The following is a 20,002-nucleotide window of genomic DNA, read 5'->3' as shown; positions in this document are numbered from 1 at the left end:
AGACAGGCCACTGGCCGTGTGTGAATGGAAAATCTCTTAGCTGTAATCACGGAGCCAGTTCAAGAATAAAGTTCCGCCTTTCAGGAGAAACAGCCAATCAGCTTGTTGGTTTTGTGGCGTGCGGAGGGCTGGTAGGGAACCCTTCTTGCAGTGGTTGCAGCGCTGAACCCCATGACTTTGGCTGACTCCACCCAGAGCTCAAATTTGAAAAGAGCTAAATAATGGGAGGGGTAGTTTTGGAGGACCACTGGGTGATGTATGGGTTTAGGAGCATGGCTGGGAGAGAGTTGATTGGGCTGAGCCGTGTGCCTCTAACAGCGGTGAGAACCAGATTGTTTGACATCACCAGGGGGGTGGTATTATTGATTGACTGATTTGCATAATGTGATGTGTCTGCATGTCAAAGTACATGGAGGCAGAAATTACCATGATAAAAGTGTTTTAACGTTTTTTTAAAGGTTAGGAAATGTTTATAAAAATGTTTAGCAGGACTGGTATGTTTCATTCCTTCAGAAGAACACATTTCAAGCTATTAATAAAAAAAGAAATATATGTTTTAGTATATGTATATGTTAGTATATGTTTTATTTATCCCTTTCTGTGTGTATTATTGTTTTTGCAATAAATTCTTATTTGCTTTGCAACAAAAAAAATACTTATTGAGAAGAAAAAAAAAACGGCAACAATTGTAAAATTAGCTAAATTAAAATGACATGACTCGTGTGTAGGTAAGGTAAAGGTTATCTGACTTTTTTTTTTTAATCGGATATAAAGAGTAATCGAGTTCATAGTGTTTTGATATGACAAAAAAAGCAATATTTTCATAACAAGCCAGCAATGTTCTCTACTGTATAAACCACCCTTCAGATCAGACCCCATCCATCACACATAAATCTGTGTTTAGCCTAGCGTGACCCGAGCCTAGCCGAGTAAGCAGCACCTGCTCCTTCCTCCAGCCTCCATATCGACTCGCAGCTGTAACTGATTAATAAAAAGAGAACAGATGACGTGCAGCGAGGTTCCTCCGTTCCTCCGTGGCTGATTTTCCGCTGATGTAAGCAGAGGAGAAACGGCTCCAACGCAATAAAAAAGTGAACCGCTCTGCCACCCTGTGCCAAGGCTGTGCGGGAGGGGGGGGGGGGGACTGTTTAGGTGGGGGGGGGGGAGGGGGATGCATCGCGACCCGCGAGAGGAAGAAATCATTTGGCACGCTAAGCAATAGTGCACTTGGGTTAATAGAATGCAGCGGCGTTTTCAACCTGCCGACAAACAAGCGCTGCCACAGTGGCGAGCTCATCACCATCCATAAGCTCGCCGTAATACAGTGCCGCCAGCTGCAGCACTCCATCTATGCCAATACGCCGCTCCACTCCTCCTTTAGGAGATAGCCAGAGAGGCTAATGAAATTACCAAGACATGGGCTACAGAGCACCTTTCTCATCTGCTGAGAGCCATGTGAGCACGAGTGAGCATTTACGAGAAACCAAGCTTCCGGAATATTCATGACTTGATGCTTCTCTTTTGCTAAAATCTCCAAAATGTCTCACTTTCTTCATGTTAGCTTCATGCTAGATGTTTGGGAACAACCCCTGAATTTCAATGGACTTTTAGATACATAAAATACCTGGTCTGATTCTGTGGTCATTTAGGATAGAAGCTCATCATCAGTGGTTTGTTTTCACACACAATAACTCTATCCAAACTCTATGCACAATTGATCAATTGTGCAATTCCATGCATCACTTTTCTGCAGGTAGGTTGTGCATGAATTTTCTGCTTCTTTTTTTTTTTCTTTGATGCAAACACATTTCAAGGGTGAGGAACATGACATGAAAGCTCCTCCAAACAAGGAGCAATTCTCACATGAGAATAAGGAACATAAAAAGTCAAAGTAGTGATGTTACAGACTGAACCAATCATGCGACCCCACACATGGCACTGGGGGCCGAAAGCTTCCATACCTTTTATTCAAAGCAAAACCAGTGATTGGTACTTTGGGCCTCTCCCAGGTTTAGAAACAGCTTTCACACACTTTCCTTGCCAAAATGCATGGAAAATTCTGATTAATTGCCATTTTACAACCTAGGTTGTGCCTTCCAAGCTGAAATTTGGTAATTCCATGTGTTTTGACTGGAACAACAGGAACATGTATGATCAAAATCAAATGCAACATATGCTAGGCTGGTTAAGAGCTTGTTAAATAGATGACTAGGTTTCAACCACATTAACCATCTAAGATCAGTGTAGACCAACCTGAATCTAGTATTCTTCGTTCCTGGTTCTGGCACCTGTTGGTGGAAACATGGCGAAACGGTTCAAAATTAGGTTTCCACATCAGTGGATTATTTTATGAATACAGTACTTTAATGTAGGATAGGAATGTTAAGGTATGATGTTCCAAAGATGCATTTATTAAATTATAGGGGCAACTAAACCAGTAAAATTTACTCCACCAACTGTTTTTTCTCCATTGTTTTTCCAGTTTGCCCGAAAATCAACAATTTCCCATGACAGAACAGTGAAACAGCAGGAAGATAGTGGACCGAACTGTTAGCCTCCCAGCTAAGTGCCATCATGAGATGAGTGCTATCTCATCGCCGTCCTTATCTTAACAAGCAAAGGCCCTTGGGGCAAAACTGACCCAGAAACCATTTCTTTCTGCTTAGGTCTTGTCTCATTGAGCCTTCACACTGACACAACACGAGTTCTGCCCAAAAGCCTCGGCGAGAGCAAGCTGTGCCAAGGGAGCAACTCTCACCAAACACACTACAGGATTCGAGTGCTCGCACTGCAGGCTTGTTTCAAGACAGAGCAAATTCAATTTTCCAGCCTGGACAAGAAGGGTGCGCTTTGTCATTGTTCTTTGATGGAGCAACGTTGAGGATTCGGGGGCAACAGATCGGTCCCTGCAGAGCGAGGATACACCTCCCAGAGGAGAGCCACCGGTCTGGGCAGAAGCTCGGCCAAGGCCCCAGGCTCCAGCCTTTTCACCCCCATTAGCAGCAGGCTCTCTGATGATCACTTAGCGGAGGGATAAGCCTGGCCTAAAGCCCAGATTTGGAGAACCTGCTTCCATACAATCCTCATACCTTTAGACTATTGTTTGTTCACAAAATAATACAGTACAGTAGTCCCAGGTAGTCCCAGTTACCTCAAGCCTCCACTGGGGTGTGCTGAAGGTGAGTACAGCTTTGGAGAAAAAAATTGGCGCTGTTGTATTAAAGCCTCACATCTCAGAAAAAAAAATGGTAAAATAAAAAAAATATATATATTCCAAGTAATTCCATGAATTTCTTAGTGATTAATCAAGTCATTTTAAAGAAAAAAAAAGATTTAAGACATTAAAAGTAAATTTTAATATGAAAACAATATTTTATTATAACCAACGAAGGTAATTTATTAAATCGATACCTTATACAGCTCTGGAAAAAAAATAAGAGACCACTTAAAAACAGATGAGTTGATTTTACCAAATTGAAGAAGACGGATGATCACAAGCCATCAAACCAAGCTGAACTGCTTGAATGTTTGCACCAGGAGTAAAGCAGCATAAAGTTATCCAAAAGCAAAAGCAGCGTGTAAGACTCATGGAGGAGAACATGCCAAGATGCAGAAAAACTGTCATTAACATCTTTTTATGGTTATTTCAGCCATTTTTCATTTTCTGCAAATAAATGCTCTAAATTACAATATTTCTGTTTGGAATTTGGGAGAAATGTTGTTCTTGTTGTTTATAGAATAAAATAACAAAGTTCATTGTATTCAAACATATACTTATAAATAGTCAAATCAGGGACACTGATTCAGAAAATGAATTGGTCTCTTTTTCTTTTTTTTCCAGAGCTGTAAATGTAATTGTAAGTAAGTTAGCCATCAAACCAAAGTGAACTGCTTCCGTATTTGCGTCAGGATAAAGTCATATAGTTATCCAAAAGCAGTGTGTAAGACTGGTGGAAGAGAACATGCCAAGATGCATGAAACCTGTGATTAAAACTTTTTTGTTGTTATTTCAGCCTTTTTCTCATTTTCTGCAAATAAATGCTCTAAATGACAATATTTTGTTTGGAATTTGGGAGAAATGTTGTTTATAGAATAAAATAACAAGGTTCATTGTACTCAAACATATACCTATAAATAGCAAAACCAGGGAAACTGATTCAGAAACTGAAGTGGTCTCTCAGATTTTTATCCATCAAACCAAGCCGAACTGCTTCAGTATTTGCACCAGAATAAAGGCATACAGTTATCCAAAAGCAGGGTGTAAGACTGGTGGAGGAGAACATGCCAAGATGCCAAGGTGCATGAAAACTGTGAGGGCTATCCCACCAAATATTGATTTCTGAACTCTTGAAACTTCATGAATATGAACTTCTTTTCTTTGCATTATTTGAGGTCTGAAAACTCTTATAAATGCCGTATAAATGCTTTAAATTACAATATTTTTATTTATAATTTGTGAGAAATGTTGTCTGTAGTATAAGACTGTAGAACAAAACAACAATGTTCATTTTAATCAAACATATACCGATAAATAGCAAAATCAGAGAAACAGATTCAGAAACTGAAGTGGTCTCTTTATTGAAAAATCAAACAAATCTAAAAATCACCTAGAAACATTGGTATTATCTGGAACAAGCGATGCTCTAAATAACTCTTGACTTGGTGTGTGGGCTGTCAGACTGCACACGGCGCTCTGAATCGTGGTAAGTTGAGACGGCTGCGAGTGCTATAGTTACAACCCTGCAATCGGTCACTAGGGCACGCAGTATGCTGTGTGCTGTTGCTATAGCAGAAACACATCAGCCTTTCGTTCATCATTCTGTTCTGCTATCCAGGAACTGCTGATCAATAACTTTCTATCTTGTACCTGAACCTTGACATAACACTGATGACTCATCGTGATTGAATGCCTGTAGCGAGAGGCTGAACATGAAATCTAAGCAGCAGAAACGTGGCCTACTGGACGGATTTGCCGGCTGTATCGACACGCACTGGGGAAAACGGTTTCAGATTTGCGGTGCTATTTTCAAGCTTGGTTCTGTTACGATTTATACGAAAATGGTGTTATTTACAGTGGCGTGCAACAGCATTCACACCCCTAGAACATTTTCACATTTTGTTATTTTACAACCACAAGCTTAAATTATTTATTTAAAGTCTTCAAGTCTTTTGGATTCTGTTTCTATCAGCTTTGAGCATCTAGAGACTGAGATTTGTGCCCATTCTTCTTTGCAATATAGCTCAAGCTCAGCCAGCTTGACAGCAATTTTCATGTCTTCCCACAGAAGCTCAATGGGATTTAGGTCAGGACTTTGACTGGGTCATTCTAACACATGAATATTCTTTGATCTAAACCATTCCGCTGTAGCTCTGGATGTAGTTTTAGTCTTGCTAGAAGGTGAATCTCCTTCCCAGTCTCAAGTCTTTTGCAGTTTCCAACTGTTTTTTTTTTTTTCAAGATTGCCCTGTATTTAGCTTCATACAACTTCCAAACAACTCTAACCAGCTTTCCTGTCCATGCTGAAGAAAAGCATCCACACAGCATGATGCTGCCACCACCATGTTTCACAGTGGGGATGATGTGTTCAGGGTGATGAGCAGTGTCTCTTTTCTTTTACTTTGTATTCAGGCCAAAAAGTTTGCGACGTCCCCTAAATGTCTTTTGATCTGAAGAAATCGCAAAACAGAAGAGAAAACCAGGTTATTGACATCTATTAGTCTGTAAAATGGTACAAAGCCATTTCTAAAGCTTTATAGTAGTATAGTAATATTTCTGGTTAGTCCAGCAGGTTAGCTTTTTAACAGAGCAAAAACTACAGTTAAGCCCCCACAGATATATTTTTTATTTTGCCCCCTGTGGCCAATTGAACCAATTGCTGGTTGCTGGTTTTGAGACCGTGCCAGAAGTAATAAGCATTGTAGACATGCGTTTACAGTTCTTTTACGAAGTTATGATGCTCACGGTCTGAGCCAAATGCCTATTTCTAACATTCGCAGCTCTCTTCAGACTAAAGCAGTGAACAGAACATTCCTAAATATATCCACCAACAGATCATCGATTGCTGATGCGTTTTACACTCGCAAGATTGAGGCAACACATGAACTACTGTTTGTAGCAAAGAAAAATTGATTTGAACACTTACTGAATACTGCAGTCACTGGAAAGTGCTGCTGAACGGTTCTGAAAATGCTGGCGCATTTCTTTTTTTTGAAACTGGTAGAATATGAGCCTCATTTCGCTCTATTGAGTATAATGGAGTGAATATGGCAGGGTGAGAGAGATTGAAAGCCGAGGAAATGAATGGGTTAGAGGCAGGCGCACCCGGCGGTTTGGCCAAAATCGTCTTAAGCAAACCCCCCACTGTCAAGTCAGGGAGGAAACGTCACGAGCACAATGAGCAAACCGCCGACAAAAATAGGTCTCCGCATGGACCCGGCAAACTGAATCATACAGTAAAGCTTTTTTCCTGCCTTTCTTTTTTATATGCTTTACTCCCAGCAGCCCCCTTTGAGAGGTATGAAGCGGAGAGTGGCACATTTTGCTGCTGGAGAGTTTCATGTGGTTGTCATCATACTTAAGTGCTGCTTCCCTTCAGTTTGGGTACACCTCCTTCTTCCTGTTCTGTGAACAGTAGAGTAAAATATAGCTTCGGTTGTTCCAGTTCCAGTTGTGGCGTCTCAATCCTGGTAAAACTCCTACATGTATAATACAGGGGTTGGACAATGAAACTGAAACACCTGGTTGTTTTAGACCACAATAATTTATTGTCCCGACGGACAGTTCTGGTGGAAACAGGAGAGTTGAGGTGCACATTGAATTCTGCGGTTATTTGGGCAGCCGTGGTTTTATGTTTTTTTGGATACAATCCGGGATAGCACCTGAACATCCCTTTCAGACAGCTTCCTCTTACAGCGTCCACAGTTAATCCTGTTGGATGTGGTTCGTCCTTCTTGGTGGATATGCTGACATTACCCTGGATACCGTGGCTCTTTATACATCACAAAGACTTGCTGTCTTGGTCACAGATGCTCCAGCAAGATGTTCACTGTCAATTAGTCCTCTTTTGAACTCTGGTATGTCACCCATAATGTTGTGTGCATTGCAATATTTTAAGCAAAACTGTGCTCTTACCCTGCTAATTGAACCTTCACACTCTGCTCTTACTGGTGCAATGTGCAATTAATGAAGATTGGCCACCAGGCTGCTCCAATTTAGCCATGAAACCTCCCACACTAAAATGACAGGTGTTTTAGTTTTATTGTCCAACCCCTGTACATTTCCAATTGACATTTCCAAGCTTCACACACAGATTTGTACATGTGTGTGAGATGTGGACGGCTTGAGAACACGCATAGCTGTATAAGTTGTGAGGTGGTATCTTGTGGCATGCCTGAATTTGCCTAATGGCAAAGCAACATGAGTTATTGGAGTTCCATTGAGGCTTGATGAATGAATGGGATATTACATTTTCAAAAGTCTGTAGGCACATTTAACCCTCAAACTTGCTCTTCCTTACCCTATTTGTCACACTTAAAATCCTTAAATATTCCCCAAACATTGTCAGTGCACTTTATAATCCAGTGTGCCTTATGTACGTACGAATTTTACCCGCCGAGTTTTAAGGAGCAGTACAATTACTCTGCTAAAGTACAGTGTTATACAGTTTAGTTTCTATCATTAGCCACTAACCCATTGGATACAGAACATTCCAAAAACTAAAGGGATCCAGTTTTTCTTTTTTGTATATCGGATTTGGATATTTACTTTCAGCCATATTGTGGAGTGTCTCGCTTGGCCCAAACATCTCAAACATCTTCTAGAACACTGCCGGCCTATTTCTCGTAAGGAAAGAAGGGAAGGATGGCAGGGTTTCCCTCTCTCTCTCTCTTTCTCTCTCTCATCATTCCCCACCTGCCAATTAACAGTGTTTACGCTTGTGTGGCAGACCAAAGCAATTAGCATTCTCCTCCAAGCATGATGAGGCACTCAACAAAGCACTTCACTTGTGCTTGAGAAACGAGGAGGAGGTGGCAGACAGGCAGGCAGGCTTCCATGCGTTTTGGAGGAAGTACCACGGCTTGTGGCGTTTGTCAATTACTGCATGAAAAGCAATTCCGCTAATAAAACAAGAGCACTAGCTGATCTGACAACAACACGCCTTTTCAATTTGTCTTTTTTGAACACTTCAGCCAAGGCAAACCTTCGCCGCTGTAGGGGTGTGCCATATCGTATCATATGATCTAATATGGTCAACATTTGATATTATACCTTGAAACACTCCTAATTATTGCTGTTTTTAGCAAAAGAAAAATTCACACTGTTCTCATTTCCCATGATATATCTACTAGACACTGATTATATCTGTCCAGTATCATTTATTTAACTTTAATCCTGGTTATATAAAGATATTATAGTGTTTGGTCATAGCGCCAAAAGTATCGCATTATCGCGAAAATTCCATGAAATATCGTGATATTATTTTAGGGCCATATCGCCCACCCTTACGCCGCAGCATCTGCAAATTGACAAGGCCGTTTAGCACCGCTACCTGTGGGGCACTCCAAAAAACGTTCGGGCTTCATGCTAAATCCCGTAACCAGGTCTGAAAAACCTCAGCCTACGAAGTGAAAAAACACAATAGCTGAAAAAACACAAGTAACAAAAAATAATGCAAAGAAAACAAGTTCATATTCTTAAAGTTTTAGGAGTTTTTTTAATCACACATCGTGGCACGTTCTCCTCCACCAGTCTTACACACTGCTTTTGGATACCTTTATGCTTTCACTCCTGGTGCAAAAATTCAAGCAGTTCAGCCTGGTTTGATGGCTTGTGATCATCCATCTTCCTCTTGATTATATTCCAGAGGTTTTTAATTTGGTGAAATTGAAGAAACTCATCATTTTTTTAAGTGGTCTCCTGGATATATGGAGATATTTGGAGTGCATTTTTAGTTTCATGACATTCTGGATCATTGACTTCTGTTACAAATCTGATAAAATTCTTGTATTTTTTATATATCTTAGTTAGGGGTGTGCCATATCATATCGTATGCAATAATAAAACTACATTTTTACCATGTTGCAGTAGTGTATAATTGAAAGATTTTTTTTTTTTCTGTGTTTTGTCATATCGCCAAAAGTATCGTGTTAATGCGAAAATACCATGAAATATCGTGATATTATTTTAGGACCATATCGCCCACCCTTATGGCGCAGCATCTGCAAATTGACAGGGCCGTTTAGCCCCACTAACCATGGGGCACTCCAAAAAACGTTTGGGCTCCATGCTAATTCCAGTAACCAGGTCTGAGAAACCTCAGCCTTGGAAGTGAGCGCCTTCGGGGACACTGCAGGAAAAAAAAGCGTCTCCCGGCACTGTCTTTTAGAAGCTCCACACACCAGCCTTTGAACTGACACTTATTGTCACCTCCCTGTGAGTTCAATTAATTCGGGTGTGAGGCTTGCTCTGGGCCTAGTGTGTGTTTCTGTGTGTGTGTGTGTGTGTGTGTGTGTGTGTAGAGCTAGCTGTGTGTTTGCGTGTGTTAGCATGAGCTGCTGACTTGAGTTCACACTTGACCCATGGCTTACACAAAGCCCTTGTGACAAGCTGCTAGTGCGATTCTTCCTCCGCCGCCTGGTTACTTGTGACATACATTTCCATAATGGCTTGTGAGGGTATCAAGGAGGTGGCGCTCCAACGAGAGCGGGCAGCGCGAGCTAACTATTCTCTTATCGATATAAATAGAGCTGCCAGAACCCAGGAATCTACTCGAGACCCTGCGCTAACATGACACCAGGCCTAATTGTTTATCTTGGAGAGCACTGCCTTCAACTGAACATCTCTGAAAGCTCTGGAACAAAAAAATAAATAAATAAATAAGAGACCACTTTAGTTTCTAAATCAGTTTCTCAGTTTCTCTATGTTTATTAATAAAATGAACAGACCAAGTTTCAGACAATATTGTCATTTAGAGCACTTCATTGCAGATAATGAGAAATGGCTGAAATAACCAAAAAAAATAAAAAATAAATACAGAGCTTACTGACATCAAATAATGCAAAGAAAGCAAGTTCATATTCATAAAGTTTTAAGAGTTCAGAAAAAAAAATTGGTGGAATAACCCTGGTTTTTAATCACAGTTTTTTTTTAAATCACACATTGTGGCATGTTCTCCTCCACCAGTCTTACACACTGCTTTTGGATTGTTTTATACTTTCACTCCTGGTGCAAAAATTCAAGCAGTTCAGTTTGGTTTGATGGCTTGTGATCATCCATCTTCCTCTTCATTATGTTCCAGAGGTTTTCAATTTGGTAAAATAAAAAACAACAAAAAAAATATCATCCTTTTTATTTTGTTTCTTATTTTTCTCGAGAGCTGTATAATATATAATATATAAGATATTGCTTTTGTTTCTTTGCTTACTTTGTTATTTTCTTTCAAAGTCAAACAAGGCCAAACTAAATATATCATTTGGTTTAAAGTGTAAATATTGGATACTAAACGTGGATTTTTACTTTTTATTTATTTTGCCACTTTTTCACCATTGAATACATTAAATTGCCCAAATCTGTTTTTAAAAAAGGCAATTGCTAAACTACAGTATAAAAAAATACAAAGCTTTGAACAAATTAACATTGCAGCAAAGCACATTACTACAGTGTTTCAACTACATATGTTTGACTTATTTAGTGATGGCCTATGCACAAACCTATGCACTAAACTATGTTACAAACCGAGCAAAGGGCTTTTAATTTGAAGTGATGGATGCAGACAACAGCTAATACTGCAGGGCTTAGAAGGGCTGATGCTAGTAAAAAAAAATAGCCTATGATCCAGCTGGATTCCAGCTGGAGTTGGTGACAGACTAAAGTCCCTGTTTAAGCTCATTCTACACATGATCCTGGGTCTATAGGGAGCCCTCCTGATGTCTTCTGATGTCTGATTGTCTTGGTGGCTTCATTTAGTTGTCATGATAGAGCAGGTCTCAAAATATACTTTATTAAATAAAGTATGAGACAAAGGGATGGTCAGAAAATGGAAGGACAGTACCGCTAAACAGCAGCAACAAAGAGATAATAAGAGATAATAAGGCAAGGCAATATTAGAGGGCAGGCAAAAATCAAAGTTGTTAAGGTCAAAGATCAAAAAACGAGCTAATAAACCTCATGGGTTATAGGGCTGAACCATGTGGCTAGTACTCAGGTGACCTGCTTCCTGGAAGTGTCATGTGCTGTGTCATATGATGGGGATTGGGTGTGATGTCAGTGTGTGGTGCATCCTGGGCAATGTAGTCCGGAGAGACAGGTGTGACAAGAGCTGCCCCTGCTAAAAGAAACCTCGAGGAAACTTGTAATTGTTTCAAGTCAATGTTCTGTATAATTGATTAGACCTGTTCTCTTATACAGTGTTTCATTTGCCATTTACAAATTGATCATTTCCATTGCCAAACGTTTCTGGCTGCCAAATGTCCGGTGCATCCCTAATGCTTCGTAAAATTCAGCACTAAATTGCAATTTAACAACAGAAAGTAGGAAAAAAAAAAAAAAAATCACGGCAATGACCTTTCTCTGAATGCTTTTTTTGGTTTTTTTTTGCTGTTGTTTTTCTTTATTACCTGTTTTCATTACCAAACAGTTTGTTCTTTGGATGGAATCCACAGAAGATTCATTCCTTTTTTTTATAGAACAATCCGCTGAAAGGTTCTTTAGAGTAAAAGCGGTTGTTCCGCCGCACCCTTCTGGCATCTTTATCGTTAAGAGTGTAGCTTTCCTTGTTAATTTGAAGTGTCATCCTAAGGTTGTCGCTGCCAAACATTGTGAAGCAAGAACCCAGCAGTGCCAAATCAATCGAGTGGGTGTTTCAGACCTGATGTAACTGACCACAGGGTTCAGGCTTGTCAAAATATACACTTTAGGATATTAAACATGCGCAATGAAACATGAATAACGAGCTACACTGCCAAATAGCCGTGTAGAGGAATCGAGCTCGACCGGAGCGTCCTGTTATCCCCGTTCCAAAAACAGAGTGTGAATATTACATCACGACCGGTCAGGCTGAAGGAAAAACAGAGATATATTCAGCCTTCTGCTCCAGCGCACATCCCAGGATGCCTCTTCCAGCCAGGCTACTGGTATTTCACAGTCTTCTGGCATCTGAGGAACATTAAATATTTCATCCTTTCTCCAGCCCTGACACGGCAGCCCACACTGAGGTGCTAGCGGGCAATTTTAGGTGACATAAATCTGAGCGAAACGTCCAGCTGCTCATCTGCATCTGTGCGTTCCAACAGACCTGATCTCCACGGCTCCCCTGTGCACCTGCTGCCCTTCATTCCGCCCTCCTTCCTCAGGAATCTGGTGGGTTTTCGTATTTCGTATTTAAAAAACGGGGGAAGATTCTAGACTAGTTGCTGCCTGGGAAGGCAGAGGAATGAGATGTACCTAGTCGACATAGCTTAACGAAGGACCGTCTCAATTCTAATTCTTGCAGGGTTCATACAGGTCACAAAAAAACCTGGAAAAGTCAAGGATAAAGCAAATGAACCTCCCTAGGTTTATACGGCTAAACCATGTGGCTAGTACTCAGGTGACCTGCTTCCTGGAAGTGTCATGTGCTGTGTCATGTGATCGGTCTTGAGTGTGATGTCAGTGTGTGTGGTGCATCCTGGGCAATGTTGTCCAGAGTGACAGGCGTGACATTGATATCTTGGAATCCAGTAAAGTGCTGCCCCTGCTGATTTTTTTTTTTTTAAACGAGGGAAGATTCTAGACGAGTTGCTGGGATTGCAGAGGAATAAGATGTGCGTAGTTGACATAGCTTGACAAGGTGAAGAACCGCCTTGATTCTAGCAGGGATTCTAGCAGGGATCGTACAGGTCATGAAAAACCTGGAAAAGTTTTGGAACAGTCATGGAGATTTGCAATCTATTAGCCTAATAGTGTTTTTTTTTTTTTTACTTATCGACAGAGAAAAGCTTTTTTTTATTAGCTAAAAAATACATCAGCTCAGAGTTTGTTCTAGCTGTAAAACAATTACTCGAGTAATTCGAGTTACTCGATTAAAAAAATTGATCGATTAATTTTCTGTGCCTTAAATAATCGTTTAATAAATTTTAAAACGCAGAGCACGAATTTTTGGAAGCAGGAGGAAGAGGCGGAGATTTTTGGAGCATTGGAGCGGTGAGCAATTCAATTGAACTTATAATAAATCATTAAGATTAACATTAATGTACCTTAATGATTTAACAACAATGAAATCTCTTATTTTCTGTTTTTTTCGATTACTCAATCAATTAAATTGATTTTTCAGTAGAGTACTCGATTACTAAAATAATTGATAGCTGCAGCCCTAGTTTGTTCAGTAATTTAGCCCTTCACAATGAAGCTCTCAAGATTTGACATGCATTTCATTATTAAAGATTGTGTCAACAATTTTTTTTTTATTATAGTTTTGATTATAGTTGCTTTTTTTATGTCTATGTTGTTTTCAAATATCACTCTTCCTCTTGGAACCAACTAACAAGATTGAAAAGATTGAATTTCCTTCAAACCCTTCAAAATCTGATATGTTGCCAAAATAAATAAAAAATGCTGTAGTTACCAGGCTAATAGCAAATCTCTGTATCTTTATATTTATAGAGGAGTAGTAAAGATTAGCAACCTGAAATTTAGGGCATTCCCTGGTGAAATAAAACGTATACTTAATTGTAATTAAAACAAATATATATATATATATATATATATATATATATATATATATATATATATAACAAGAATATGTTAAAATATATTAAAAGTACAATAATATTATGCTTTTATCAAACGTTTGAAAGTAAACTTTGATGATACTTGTAAAAAGTACAATATAGCGTGTTTTCAATAAATATACTACTATGAAGTTGTATATTGTATTTTGGATTATACTTTTGTACATTTTTAGCAAAGTGTGTTAAACACAACTGTTAGAGTAGTTTACTTAAGGTACGATGTATCATGTAACTTTTAGACTATTAGACTTTTATTAAGTACATTTAATTACTACATTGGTAAAATGTTTTATATATATATATATATATATATATATATATATATATATATATATATATATATATATATATTTAGGTATTACATTACTATAACAGTTAAAAGGATTTTTAAATTGTAACATGCTGAAAATTGTAGTACAGTATGTCAAAATATATTTTATTCCCAACGAAGCATACTTGAAGTGCGCTTTTTACAAAAGACAGGAACAAAAAAGTTCGGTGTGAGTGCATGCTGGGAAATGGAGTGAATCAGAGTCCAGAGCAGGCAGGCTGACAGCGTCAGGACTGACAAATTAACTTAAAAGTGTGAAACAAACCAAAATACTACTGTTTTTTTTTTTTTTTTTTTTGAGTTTTTGACATTTTTCATATATTTAATATATTTTATCCAATTAACTAGACTAGATGAATTATGATTATATTGTGGAATGAATTGTTGGCACTGATAATGTCCTCAATATGCTTACAAAAACATTACGATGCAATAAAATATTTCTATATTCCCAACCTCCATTGTGGAATTATGTGTGGCCATATAAAGTTTTTTTTTAGATGCCACTGAAATAGTGTTCACACTCTGCACAGAACACTTAATACAGGAATGAAATTCTTTCATGGGGAGAAAAAAAAGAAGAAGAAGATGCCTCCAGGCTTTTTTTGGTCACCATGTGCCGTCTGATGTGTCCTCATGAGGAAGGGTCGTGTTCCCGCAGACGCCAGATCGCGTCTAACTCTGGCCTCGCTGCCAATTTGTAATCCAAGACCAAGACCACCAGCGTGAGACATGTGTTCACATATAGCGCAAAACAGGGTGCCCAAGAAAACGTACCCTACAGTATACATGTGGCTTGCTCGGTCTGTTTCATGAGAGGTTCTGATTGGCTCATCCCACGCTTTCTGGTCCTTGTCTCATTGCTGCTGCAGATTATGTAGCTGGAAGGCAGGGATTCTTGCTAAACGCCTCATTTATTTCAGGCATCAAGACATTAGGCCTCATTCACCAGTATCTTTCACCAGTTTTTTTTTTTTTTTTTGAAGAAGAAATGTGCTCTTGAGAAAAGCTTATGTCAGATTTATGATGTGTTTGTTAACTGTAGAATTGTTCTTTTTTAGATTTTTTGTTAAAACTGTGTAATTGGGTTTTAAGTAATATTGTTATATTTGGCAGCAGTGTATAGGCCCTATTGTACACCCTGTGCGAGGTGCGTCTTGATGCTTGTTGCTATCTTACACCTCGCCAACAGTCTATTTTCACGCCTTGCGCCTGTTTTGGAATGTATTTATGCCAATGGGTGTGGTGATCTGGAAGTGAGCTGTGTTCAGGTAAATACTATCTGGTGTGTTTCTATCTTGGCTGTGGAAAATACAGGTGCGCCACTGACCGATTAAAACCCTATTTAATCAGTCAACTGTCAGCCACCCAATTCTGTCTTAGGCATGCCGGAACGTTGTGCACACTGAGCCCTTAGCACATGTATACCCCACTGATTTTAATTAAGAGAATTATTACATGCCTTTTGTTTGTGTTTTTTGCGTTCTCGCGATACCAAAGACACACAGAGACACCTTAAAAATAGGGGGCCCTAAAATAACAATATGCTAACAGTATGCTTCCAGGCATCTTTCATTTGTTTTTGTAAATACTTGTTCTTGGTTTCTGTACATATATCCACACGTGGAGGGCATGTAACATGTAGAAATTACTGTTTTTGATACATAAACCCAAACAAACCAATTATAAATGAACTACAAAGGGACTGCATATTGATATTTAGCATGATCAATATGTTATCTAGTCTTCAATGATTCATACGTAGCCATGGATAAAATTCATATGCACAGTTCTGATCTAGTGTTCTAATCTAATAAATATTTTATTCCAATTTAAGATGCAGTATGTGTGTGTTTTACAAGGGTTGACTATTGACTATTTTAACAACTTTACTGAAACAGAAACCTGTGGTACCTGTCCAACATTAGACACATAACATAAAGACCAAAAAGGCCAAAAACTACGATGAACTGAGCAGAATGGGGGAAGCTGGGAGATTTAACACAACTATGATGTTTCATTCCTTTCTTGAACATTGATTTCTTTTTTTCTTCTTCTATTTTTCATGATCTATCGCATTTCAAAACTCTGGAACTCTGTTTTGCCTGGAACATTCTTTTAAATCAATTCTTAAAGTTGTTTTTGGGCTGGAAATATTATTTTTTTGCCTATATTTTATCACAACGAAACAATTTGAAAAAAAAAAAAAAACAGGTTCTTATTGACTCTCAATCTTGTAAACATATATAAATATTAATAAATGACCTCTCTATAATCATTCCATCTACTGGGCTACTAGCGCCTGTGCCAAATGAGCAAATCTGCACAGCACACAATGCAAAGTGCCAACAAACCAGAAACAGAATAAAGAGTCTTCTGAAAAGCAGCTCAGCGAATGCGGAGTCTTACAAAAGGTTGAGCCACAATAGCATCAGAGAGTTGTAGAAGCATTAGAACAGCTGAAAATTTGACCCTTAAAATATTAAACGTAGCCTCCGCACGGGTTTTCCTGCAATTAATCAAAGACCCGTAGGCTCAGCAGCTCGGTAACTGCGCAGAGGGTGGGGAAGGAAGCGGGCCAGTGGGGCTGAGCGAATCAAGTTGGAGGCAGCTCCGCGCTAACGCAGGGAACGGATCGACCACTGTGAGCCAAATGAAAGCGGCATTCTGCCGAGCCACGGCCCGCAATTACGGAGCCATGATTGGCGAGTCCCTGCTGCGAGAGCGCCCATTATTTCCCTCGCACTTCCAGCGAGTCAAAGCATCAGCGCGATGGCAATGTTCTCCGAGTGTGGGGGGGGGGAAGGGGATAAAGGGGTGGGCCGAGGAGGTAAACAGCACTTACTATGGTGAAGTTCATGACCTTGAGGATCCAGATGGTGAGCGCGAGGTTGACCAGGATGAGGATCATGAGGAGGAGGACGAAGAAGTAAAGGCAACGTTTCCGCCAGCCGTAGATGCCCACTTTGTACACGTGCGGTTTCTCTGTGCTCTGGACATTGTTCCTATGAGTGCACTGTTCTTGGGTCATCTGCAAAAAAGAGAATAGAAAAAAACAAAACAAAAAAAAAAAACAAGGATACGTTAGTTCAGTGGTATTTAATTAGAATTCAGTTCGGTTCAGTCAGAAAAAAATTTTGTCAGGCCAAGGTCTGGACCGTCGCCATTTTTAACTTTCGCTCTGTAGTGATTCAGTGCTATATCCTGTATACTGAAGAAGCGTGTAATAGTGGCTCTGTCAGTGTTTTATCAACAACTGAAAGAAAAAAAAACAACAAATTACAAGTACTATTATTACACTATATATTTCAACATATATTAAAGCATATATATTGTTTTAAATAGGCCTGTCAACATCTGGGTCCGGACCTGGACCGCACTCCGCCTATTAGTGACCTCTGCATTAGATAACTCAACAAAATGACTCAGTGAACCTTTAATTACTAGTCTCATAAATCTCAAAAAAAGAGAATATCCTTGAAAAGTTACTTTTTTACATTTCAGAAATTCAGTTGAAAATGTAAAACTCATATATATATTATATGCTGTTGATATACAGTATTACACACATAGTGATTTGTCTATTTTAAGCCTTTATTTATTTTATTGTTGATGATTATATAGCTTACAGCCAATGGAAATCCAAAAATCAGTGTCTCAGGAACTGTAGAAAATATTATATAAGGCCTTTTTTTTGGCAGTGCGGGTAGTCATTGTGCCAAGTCCTGCTGGAAAATGAAATCTGCACAGATTTTTGGATTTTCATTGGCTGTAAGCCATAATCATCAACAACAACAACAACAAAATAGATCACTCTCTGTGTAATACATCTATATAATATATGAGTTTCACATTTTAAACTGAATTACTCAAAAAAAAAATAAACTTTTCAATGATATTCTAACTTTTTAAGATGGTAACTTTTTAAGATAGCTCGAGAAACTCAGCTGCTTAAAAATAAATAAATAAATTAATTAATTAATTAACAATTTAATTGATAAGACGGTGTACGAGATACTGTGTTACCCATTTTACCCCAATAAAACTGAGAGAAAACTAAGTGAAGGGCTGGAGGAAATAACGCAAAGTTCTCAAGTTTCTGCAAAGAGAAACACAGATTTAGAAATGCTCGTGGGCTTCCCCTGCAGTTGGGAAAGCCATTGAGCCACTACCGAAGGACACGCTTTTCACATGCATTTTACAAGCTCAACTGAAGATACAGAACCATCAGAAATATGTGGACTGTTGACTTAAGATTTTACACAAATATGTGGAAATTAGATTCTTAAACTCTAAACCCATAGTCATAGAGTCATAGTATGCAATATGGGTGACAGGATTTTACGCTAATATGACTTTTATAGCTACAAGCAGTTAAGCAGTTTCCAATCCCGCTTTATAATAACTGTGCAGTCACACATTAACTACTGCTGTGTTATGCACTGTATCTCAATCCTCTCATGATAAAATCTGAATTATTAGTCATTTTTAGTCATCTAAAACAATCACAGACCTAATTGCATATCAGACAAGGACTGTTTCAAAAATAGCACCAATATTCTCACCATTACAGGTCAGTGAAGCATCACCAACAATAACATCAACAATAAAAATGTGTATAGGACAAACTTACGGATGTATGGTTCTAGGAGAATGTCGGATAATTGAGTACTGTAATTTTTTTAATCCATAGAATTATAAACAGCTCACTCTGTATCACCCAGGTAACTTTTACTGTTGCACAACATGTCTATGGTGTTGGCAGGTGGCGTGAAAAAGACGTGATTTGCTGGCATGGACTGCAAAAAATGTAAAAAGATAGCAGGAAAAAATAGCAGGAGTTGAACAGAAGAGATAGGCCAGAGAAAATGACAGATAGTGTCCAAAGTTTGGGATCATTTCAAGCTGAAAAACTGAAACCTCTGAAACCCCTACAGTGTGTCTGTTCAATACCAAACCAGCCTTACAACAATAGCACAACTTCGAGACTTCACCATCACAGCAGCAGCAGCAATCTAGTCCAGAAAGCAGATATAAATCAAGGTTACATTGATACATAAATTAGTATGACTGCTAATGAAACAACTTGAGATAAAGCAAATTACTTGAAAAAAAAATAGTTAAAATAGTTATAAATGCTTGAGATGCTTGAGATACGAACCATAAACAACTTTACAAAAGCTTCCACAACAATTATGAATATTTCCGATTCCTGGAGAAAAAAAGGAAAGTGGTGTAAAGTGCATTTGGTAACACTTTCTATGAATGTCATCTTTATTAGACTCTATAACCACATTCATAACATATTATAATGCATTCATAAGGCATTATAAACTTGGCTATAAATGTTTATAAAAAAAAAATTATGACCTGTGATCATAATACATTATAAGCTGTGCTTATAATATATATGTTAAAATAGTATATCTCTGGCACTTTACTTAGAGCGCACAAAGACCTGTTATAATACATTAGAACTGACTATAATTAATATTATATTCAAGAGAAGAATAATTTATGAGTGGTTAAAAATATATTTATAGGATGATTGAGTGTGTGTTTATAAGTTGGAAGCTTTTTTAGTCATGATAAGTTTCTTGTTATTGATGTATAACATGTTATAAACACAGCTATTAATGCATTATAATCACAGTTCATGATGCATAATAAACATTGCTATAGTGAATTATACATTTTTATAAATATGTATAGCCACGTTTATAATGTCTTATGGATGCATTATAATGTGTTATGAGTATGTTTATAATGTCTTATAGAGATGACATTAAAAGAAAGTGTACCGTGGGTTTTCCAGTATCACATTAGAGCAACACAGTTCTAGAAAGTCAGGGGCTTGGCTTAATCTGTGCTGAGTGACAGTATGGGATATGTGATGCAGGATTT

General features: G+C 38.5%; 1 protein-coding gene across 4 annotated transcripts in view; it reads right to left on the bottom strand.

Moving 5' to 3' along the window:
- Window positions 1–20,002, bottom strand: part of sgcd (sarcoglycan, delta (dystrophin-associated glycoprotein)) — a 367,182-nt gene that overhangs the window by 150,459 nt on the left and 196,721 nt on the right. For all 4 annotated transcript variants that reach the window (XM_049466602.1, XM_049466603.1, XM_049466604.1 and 1 more), the window contains exon 2: window positions 16,944–17,129. In XM_049466602.1, the coding sequence (XP_049322559.1) occupies window positions 16,944–17,129 (186 nt within the window). The remainder of the gene's footprint in view (window positions 1–16,943; window positions 17,130–20,002) is intronic.

The sequence above is a fragment of the Astyanax mexicanus genome, chromosome 17 (assembly GCF_023375975.1).
Source record: "Astyanax mexicanus isolate ESR-SI-001 chromosome 17, AstMex3_surface, whole genome shotgun sequence".
NCBI lineage: Eukaryota > Metazoa > Chordata > Actinopteri > Characiformes > Acestrorhamphidae > Astyanax > Astyanax mexicanus.
Note: the sequence above shows the minus strand (reverse complement) of the source record. Positions and strands in the feature narration are given on the sequence as shown.